The 8,663-nt window shown below is 50.5% G+C and overlaps 1 protein-coding gene and 1 long non-coding RNA gene across 4 annotated transcripts in view; one reads left to right on the plus strand and one right to left on the minus strand.

Moving 5' to 3' along the window:
• PDGFC (platelet derived growth factor C) overlaps positions 1 to 8,488 on the minus strand; it is a 224,432-nt gene extending 215,944 nt beyond the window's left edge. For all 3 annotated transcript variants that reach the window (XM_024126603.3, XM_024126602.3, XM_024126601.3), the window contains exon 1: positions 8,185 to 8,488. In XM_024126603.3, the coding sequence (XP_023982371.1) occupies positions 8,185 to 8,407 (223 nt within the window). In that variant the 5' untranslated portion in view covers positions 8,408 to 8,488. The remainder of the gene's footprint in view (positions 1 to 8,184) is intronic.
• LOC102995928 (uncharacterized) overlaps positions 8,414 to 8,663 on the plus strand; it is a 19,614-nt gene continuing 19,364 nt past the window's right edge. The window contains exon 1 of the long non-coding RNA XR_008617724.1: positions 8,414 to 8,494. This is a non-coding gene — a long non-coding RNA (uncharacterized lncRNA). The remainder of the gene's footprint in view (positions 8,495 to 8,663) is intronic.

Here is an 8,663-nt window from a genome sequence, read left to right on the forward strand (position 1 = left end):
TGTCCCCCCCAACGGGAGAGGCCACAGCAGAGGGAGGCCCGCATACCACCAAAAAAAAAAAAAAAAAAAAAAAAAACAATGTTCTAATAAAACGTTAGACCATTATCTCATGCCGGGGGAGGCGCGTGGCTGAGTCCTGGCTTGGAGTCAGAGCCAGGTCCAAACATTCAGCAGCTGTGCGACCTTGGCTACTTGGCCAGCCTAGCCTCCGTGTTCCTCCCAAGAACGCACGGGGAGGTCACAGAGACGAACTGTCGACTGTCTGCAAACACCGAGGACCAGCGCCGCACCCAGCGGGCTCTCGGGGAGTCATCATCGACATCACAAAACCAGAGACCCACCAGGGACCCTTTGGTGCGGCTCAATCGCCCCCCGTGACGGCATCCAAACACTGCCCTTCCCGGAGCGCGTCTCGGTTTCTCAGCAGCGCGCAGCGCATACAGGAGCGACGCAGAGCCGCGTCCTCGCACGTGTTACCCTCGACGGGCCTCGTGCTGTCTGGGGATGGTGTTTTCTCTCACGGAGCCAGACACCCGCTTTGCCTGCCCCTCCAGACACTGCAACAACCCGACACACCATCCCTTCATTGAGAGGTGGTTCAACTACTCTTCAATGGGGAAAATGCCAAATCCGAAAAAAAAAAAAAATCACAGTTTGAAAATAAAAAGGAATTAAGCCCAACACCACGAAAGCAAATAGTGAAGCTAGCCTGGCAAAGATGGTTTGGCTTTGCAGCAAGGCAGATGTCCGGGTGGGGGGGGGGGGCAGCTGCCCCATCACCCGGGGACTGGGAATAACCACTTGAAGGTGGGGTAGAAAGCCCGACGTGAAGGCAGATGGCAGATAAGAGGGGCTGAACTCCATCTGAAATGTATCCTCCTGACCTAAACCACAGAATGAGCTCATGCTACCAAAAACATCACGCTTACGAACTTGGCTTTAAGGATAAATGTAATTAACATAACTCCTCCTTATAACTGTAGCTCATTTGTTCTCAGATTTTGAACTCTGTAAACAAAATTTTTTAAAAAGGTAAATGAATCCTGTTTTAGGCAAGCCGTTCGAGTCCACAGCTACGAATTTATTTCCTTGATGCTCTTGACTTTAAGAGCAGTCTGAACCTCTGAACAGAATGCCCTGCATAATATAGTGTAAATAAAGGCTAAAGTCACTCATTACATCCACTGCAAAAGAATAACAGGCTGTGTGTTCTAGAGCTCACTAAACCATGCTTATTGCCTCACTTCTACAGTACTTCACCACTGAGACATCCTGCTAAATAAAATGTTCAAAATTGTTAAAAAAAAAAAAAAAAAAAGAAAGAAAGAAAGAAAAAGAAAGAAAAGAAAAGAAAAGCTCCCAGTGGAACCAAGCTTTCCCATGCCAGCTTTCCTCCTCACCATCGATATGCCAATAAACGTTGTTCATCCACGGACCCGCTGAAAATTCGATCCCAGGACGTCACAGTAACAATTCTAAAGGAAGTATTTCAAGTCATTTGCCAAACTGTCAGATTTCTACCCCAACGGAGGTGTTACCGTAGACCTTAGCCAGAGTATCTGCTCTGCGTCATTAATAGGGTTATTCCGAGACGGTTGTCCTTCGCGTGCCTGTAAAGAATGTTTCAGGATCAAGGGAGCCCAAGCTGCCCTTACGAGCCCCAAAGCACGAACCCTCCTAAAACAGTAAAGAAATGCATTTATGCCAAGTGTTGGAATTTGGAAACTAGAATGCCATTTGCCTCACTGGTTCCCATGGAAGGAAAACATATCAGCGCATAAGCCGTTGAACCTGGCTACCCTCCAGCAAGACCTTGACAATGTCACCTCGGTGGTCTAGGCCTCACTGTACACATCGCTGTGGATGGACTCCTGGGACCCTTCCGGCCCTGACGTTCCACCTGCCAGATTTACTGCGGATTTCTAGCCTGTGCACGTTCTCCGTGAGTCACAAGCAGAAGGTGGGAAGTACACTGATGCTGGAGTGTGTCGGCCGTTCAACCTCACCATTCGGCGCAGTCCTGGGTCCAGATCACATGCATGCGACCCAGCTGCAGCACTACAGAGGTGCACACCCCCGTGGCACTACCCACCGGCTTGGTACACACGCTCCTGGTCACGTGGTACATTTACCAAGATGACAAAGTAGAACTCTCACTGGCGGCTCCCGTCCCAACCAATAAGCAAGCGCATCTTCCTTTGCAAAAAGTCAAGCAATGGTGAAAGTTCCAGTATCAAAAAGCCACCTTCCGAGACGGGCTGCTGTTCCAGGCAACACCAGAGTCCTGCCTGAGCAAGGCCGTACATCCAGAACCGTCTAATAAATATTTACTCTATGCCACCCTTAGTTCCAGGCGCTGGCGCACCCACAAAGGGCGAGTCAGGCAGGGCCACGCTCTCAGGGACCTTACATTCTACAGGAGTGGCAGGGAGACAATAAATAAACCAATAAACAAGCAGAATACCACAGTGGTAAGGGCTATGCGGTAAATTACCCTTGATGTGATAAACAGGGGTGGTTAATGAAAGTGGTTAGAAAAAAGACCTCGCAGAGAAGGTGGTCTCTTTAACCCAGATGGCAGGAAGGTGGTACCCAGGCCAAAGCAGCTGCCCGGTGTTGCCTGGGGAAGCAGGAACAGGCACCCGAGGGCTGCAATCCCACGCCACGCGTGCCCCGTCCCCTGTCCCATCTCACCCCCAGGCCTCCACCCTTGACAGGCTCGAGGCAAAGGAGCTGCAGGAAGGAGGCTTGAAGGAGGCTGTACCCTTTCTTCTCTCCGGGTCCTTCAAGCTGCAGGTGGGTCGGGCCCGAGTGCTCAGCAATAGGGAGGAGAGACAGGAGTTTTAACTCCCCTGTGAACTAAACTGTCCATAGCTGAAGGTGTCAAAAGGCTGAAGCGTCAGTGTGGCAGGTGCAAGGATCCATCAGGAAGGAGGCCAGCGGGGCTGGAGCAGCGTCCCTGACGTCCCCAGCTGTGCCGGCATTAACGCTGTGGTTTCCGCTCAAAGATGCTCCATCTGTCCTGGGGGCGTGGCCGGGCTCCTTCTCAACCCACTGGGGATGTCTCAGTATTTCCACATGGGTGTGGTCGTACCCCGTGCTTACCAGCCCCAAATGAACCACTAGAAGTATCCTCAGGAGACAGAGAAGGGGGTTGTGAGGGAAAAAAATCACAGGTGGAGGCAGTGGTAGAGAAAAATAATGCACAGAGACTTTAACCAATGAGCGTACAGAATTACATAGCGTCATACAGAGATATTCTGGCTACGGATAACACCTGCAAATAAAACCATCAGAGGCATCAAAAGCAGACCCACTAAATGAAGGGACTTTTATTACGACTTCTACCACGTTGGCTGATACACACAGAAACCTCCCCTCTGCTCAGTGTTCTGGAATAACCTAAATGGGAAAAGAATTTGAGAAAGAATAGATACACGTATACGTACTACTGAATCACTTTGCTGTACACCTGAAACTAACACGACATTGTAAATCAACTATACTCCGATATAAAATAAAATAAATTTTTTTACAAAAGAAAAAAAAAGAAACATCTAGGGAAATGTTTAGCAGTCTTGGGAACATTCCGGGGGGAAGGCAGACATTACAAATGCCCTGATTCAATTATTCTTTATTTAACACACATCACATTATCATTAGATTTCTATTTCTACAAAAAGTGTGCAAGTTTATAGATAAAACAATTTTTGCACCAAAATGTTGAAAAAAACATGTAGTAGAAGAGAATGTCAAGAACACATGTAAGGAATAAGTTTCAGGAAGGATGAACTAAGAAGAAATCAAGCTGAGACGTTGGTGCCCGACACGGGCACTACAAAATACACAGGGGAGGAAAGTGTAGGGTGGGCCCCCAGCATCTATTTACAACTATTCAACAAATGATATATAGTCCCTGAGGCTTCGTACAAACCATTGTACTTTCTAATTATCTTTCAGAGGTAAACACCAAGTTTATAAGATTAAGGGTAGAAGGTAACAGCTGGGAGAAGAGGAAAAGTCACCATAAAATAGAAGGGGGATTTTTTTGTCACCTGTGGTGAAAAGCAATATTCATCATTACATAATGGTACTTCGCTTCTCCAACTTCCTCAACTACCCCAAACAGAGCAGAGAACCAGGAGGAAGTTAAAAAAAAAAAAAAAACCCTCTAGATAACAAAAATAAATGTCACAAGGGTCATGCAGGACAACTTACAGACTAACAGGAAAGTCCCCTGGGTCTTTGGGCAGAGCTATGTACTCTTGGACGCTATTCTAAAGGTTGTGACGATCTGCCTTGCACTCAAATACAGCTTTGAAGCTGCTACCTAGGCCAGAGGGGAGGGGAGTGGATATGGGCACAATGGCGATGGGAGGGCGGGTAAGCTGGCACTGAAAAGCTGTAAACACAAGACACACGTACTGAGCAAGGCATTACCAGGGGACCATCTGTCCCCAGAGTAAATGGCCGCACAGGCCACAGAAGCCCTTGAGGACAAGTGCACAAACAATAAATGATGTTCAGTGGGGAAAGGGAAGGCGGAGGGGCAATCTGGCGTAGGGGATTAGAAGGTACGCTACTATTATGTTGCAAATAAGCTACGAGGATATATTACACCACACAGGAATGTAGCCAATATTTTACAGTAACTATAAACGGAGTATAACCTTTAATAATCGTGACTCACTATATTGTACACCGGTAACTTACATAATATTATATACATCAACTGCGCTTAAATTTTTAAAAATAATGTTCGTAAGGAAAACCCTAATCAACAGAGACATATCCCAAATCTACGCTCACAACAGTTAATAGGAGAACAGTCAGAAGCATGTTTCAGGGCTATGGGTAAATTAAAATCTCTCCCCAGTGACACAAGGTGGGTGAGGCCTTATCCCACCGACAACCCTGTGACTGGCGTCTACTGGGGCTAAACACACGCGATAAACAAAGCAAGCTGTGTTCCGTTTCGCTTGAGATGCGGCTCATTCCCTCTGCTACAGCCCGGAAGCAGCATCCCAGAACTCACCCATTTCCTGGGAGGAGTCCTCTCCTAAAAGGAGCGCCTGCAGGCCACAGTCACTTCCCCATGGCCCTACAGCGCGTCCAGGCCAGAAACCCTACCTGCGTCAGCGCTCTGATCTTTCATCTCCCTCTCTGCGTTAAATCTGGGGGCAGATCCCTGGTGGATATGTGAGACTTCATTGTCAGCAGTCAGATTAAGAACGAAAGACACAAAGCGGGAGTTCCCTGGTGGTCCGGTGGTCAGTTAGGGCTCCGCGCTTTCACTCATGGAGCTCAGGTTCAATGCCTGGCCTGGGAACTAAGACACCACAAGCTGCGCAGCGAGGCCAAAAAAAAAAAAAAAAAAAAAAAAAAGACACAAAGGCACCTCATAGTACTGGAGGGTAAAATTATTTTTCCAGTAAAGTGGCAAGAACTGCAACAGGGTTTTGAGGAGACACACAAGTAACTGATAACAGGGTGACACTGACCCCTCACACCTAATTTTGCAGTGCCTCCCTTGCCCCAGTGTAAATCCAAGCGCCGAGCATCAGCTAGAGCAGTCAATTCCCATGCGTGACAGGGCTCAGGACACCCAGTTGAGTTTGAAACTGAGCAGGCCCGGGGATCTGATGGCGTCAACCCCACAGGAGACTCGGGAATTCCCCAGGGAAGAGAGTAACCATCCATCGGGGAGGGGGCTGGTCAATGGTGGACAGAACGATCTCCGACTGTCACAGCAGATCAATTTGGACATCTCACATTTAGCACTTCGAAGACCTTTCTGAATATGACGCGGTGCACAGACCGGGCGAATGGCGTTTTCTATGTGGTACCCTCAGGTGGGTCTGTACTGGGGGAATTAAGACTCTCATCTAAATTGACACGAGCAAACAAGGCAATCAGAAACCAATCATAATTCAGTAAGAGGGCAAAAAAAAAAAAAATGCCCACATGACGGAGTGGAAAAGTTGAAAGCCACAAAAAGAGGGGAAAGGGGGAAAGTTCCAGCAAAGCCGCTCACTTTCCCGGGGGGATCTTCCTTAGCACCCACCTGTTATCCTCGCATCCTGGAACCTTCCATGCGCGGGAAGATAGCTCTACACCGCCCCCTAGCGCTGGCCGCCCCGCTTCTCAGGCTGAGCACCGCAAGGTGAGCGGTTCCTCCACCTCCACTTACTTCCGGCTGCCAACCCTCCCAAAGGCTAAACATAGACCAGTCCTCTGCACACAGATTAGGAAACCACCCGGCTATTTTTAGCATCATGCATCTTAGGAATGGAAATGGCCCAGCCTCTGACGGCAACACAATGTGTGTGGCCTGGCTTCACGAACCCACTTCTCAGGAGCGGGGTGAATCGACCCAGGAAAGTGGCCACAGACCCCGGTGAAAGTTCTGGGCCTTATTACAAAGTGATGATGGCACGTGGACCACAAGAAAGGATGACAAGGAAAGGACAATGACAAGCACAAATCGCGAAAGGGACTCGGGAAGATGAGAGATGCCAGGACAGGCCTGATAAGTCAGTCAGAGCATCAGGAGAAAGGACCTGGGACGGCAAAAATAAAAAAACAGAAGCCAGGAGCCAGGGATACGGTGCATGGTCATTTGGGGAAACCTGGTCCAGTAAGAAGCGATATTTTGAACTGGGCATTTATTTTACATGATAAAGAACAGAGGTTGGTCTGATCCGTCTCCTGCCAGGGTACAACTGGCGCTGTGGCTTCTTTGATCCCCCCTCGCCCCCTGCCCCGTCCCCGCGCCCCTCTGCAGTCCCCGTGATTAGAGGTGGATCCCTCTGATCAGCAGCTCAAGCAGCCTGCAGGTGCCCCGTCCCATCACATCACCAAGTCATAAGAAGCAACCACAGTACTATCAGCTGATAAATGTGATGCCTTGTCTTGCTGCCCAAACAACGAGTACAGATAATGGCTACAAAGGTCCCAGGAATCCTTATTTTCTCTCTTTTTGGACTCTAGAACTTTCTGGGCGTTCTTAAAGGTGAACACTCTGGAGAGTTTCAATCCAAACTTGAAGCTCTGAAACACTCCCCCAAAACATACAGAAAAAGTTGCTTGTGACTTAAAAACACAGTACAGGGCACTCTGATCTCCTAGGTATGAAGCTCATGTTCATTTCGCACGGTTCATGAAGTGACAGCCTTCTTGCATTCTGAACAGATGGCATACAAAGCAGTAAAAACATGTACATTTCTTTTCAAATAACACCAAGAGCCGCCACTTGTAAACAGGGTGTTTAATAGTCTAATTTTAGACAGCCTGCATTGACATTGTGGTTTCATGTGCAGTATAAAATTTCTATTTACAAAGTAGTCTCAAAAATGACTTCATAACGTTAGATCAAGAGCAAAGGGGTTTAGAAATTGAATGATGTAAATCATATGGGGTTCAGAGGCTAAGCAAATTACACACCCTGAAGCAGCCCTGGCTTTATGAAAGGAGCCTTTCTCCGGCTCTGTCCGATCCCAGCCCAAGGGAACTTGCATCTGAGAGTTTTCTAAACATTTCAGGTACACTTGAAAGGTGAAAGTAATTCTCATTTCCTATGCAGGATTAAGTCGTTTCCAGCACACACAAAATAGCAGTCACTCACCATCGCATATAAAAATACACCACCAGAAAGGTAAGAGCTTCAGGAGTACAAAGGAACATTTAAAAAAAAAAACCACAAGAGAAATACATTTTTTTAATTCCCCCCTGCACACGTCCACGGGGCCCCTCGACCTCTTGGCTTGCTATCTACTTACTGATTAATTGATGCCTTTCCACCGCGAGCGCTTCAATTAATGCGGCTGACACACGTCCTGGGACACCCCTCCCCAGGGCAAAAAGCTCGGAGGAGAGTCAAACATGCCAGGACGCGTTCGTGTCGGACTCGGGTCTAGAGGAGGCAGTTCTCGAACTTAGGACTCCGGCGACGAGAGGTCTTGCGAGCGCGCTGGCCCTGACGCCCCCCAGGGCTCCCAGCGTGTCCGCGCTGCGGCGGCGCCTGCGGGGACACTCAGGCTGCCCCGCTGGAGCCCGGCGGCCGCTGCCCCAGGCGCAGGCTGCGCCGAAGCTCCGCGAACGCGGCGCGCGGGCCGGGGTGCGTCCCGCCCGGGCGCGCCGGGCGGCGCGGGCGGCGCGGCAGGGGACGGAGCGGGGGGCACTCACCGTTCTGCTCCTTGGTGCTGGCGAGCTGGAGCTTGCTGCTCAGGCTGGACTCAGCCCGGGTCCCGGGTCTCTGGCCGGCCAGGGCGGATGTCAGCAGGAGGAGCCCGAAGAGGAGCATTGGGCTGAGCGGGCGGGCGCGCGGGCGGCGGGCACTGGGGCGGCGGGGCTGCGGGCCGGGCTCAGCGCCGCCGAGCCCCGCGGGCTCCTTCCCACATCCTCCCATCCAAGGCTTTCTCCGAGGGCCCTCTTCGGCGTCTCCAGTTTGCGCCGAGGATCAAAGCAGAACCTGGACCTGAACCAGTTCCCCGAGGTCTGAACAGATCCTGCGCCGCGCCGCGGCGAGGGGGGGGGGGGGATGGGGGCGAAGGCGAGGGGGAGGGGGGGGACGCGGGGGCCGCGCGCGCAGCCGAGGAGTCCCCGGCCAGGGCCCCGAGCACCTGTCAGCCGGCCGACGGCCCGCCGGCGGGAGGGGGGTCGCG

Source organism: Physeter macrocephalus, chromosome 7 (genome assembly GCF_002837175.3).
Source record: "Physeter macrocephalus isolate SW-GA chromosome 7, ASM283717v5, whole genome shotgun sequence".
Taxonomy (NCBI): domain Eukaryota; kingdom Metazoa; phylum Chordata; class Mammalia; order Artiodactyla; family Physeteridae; genus Physeter; species Physeter macrocephalus.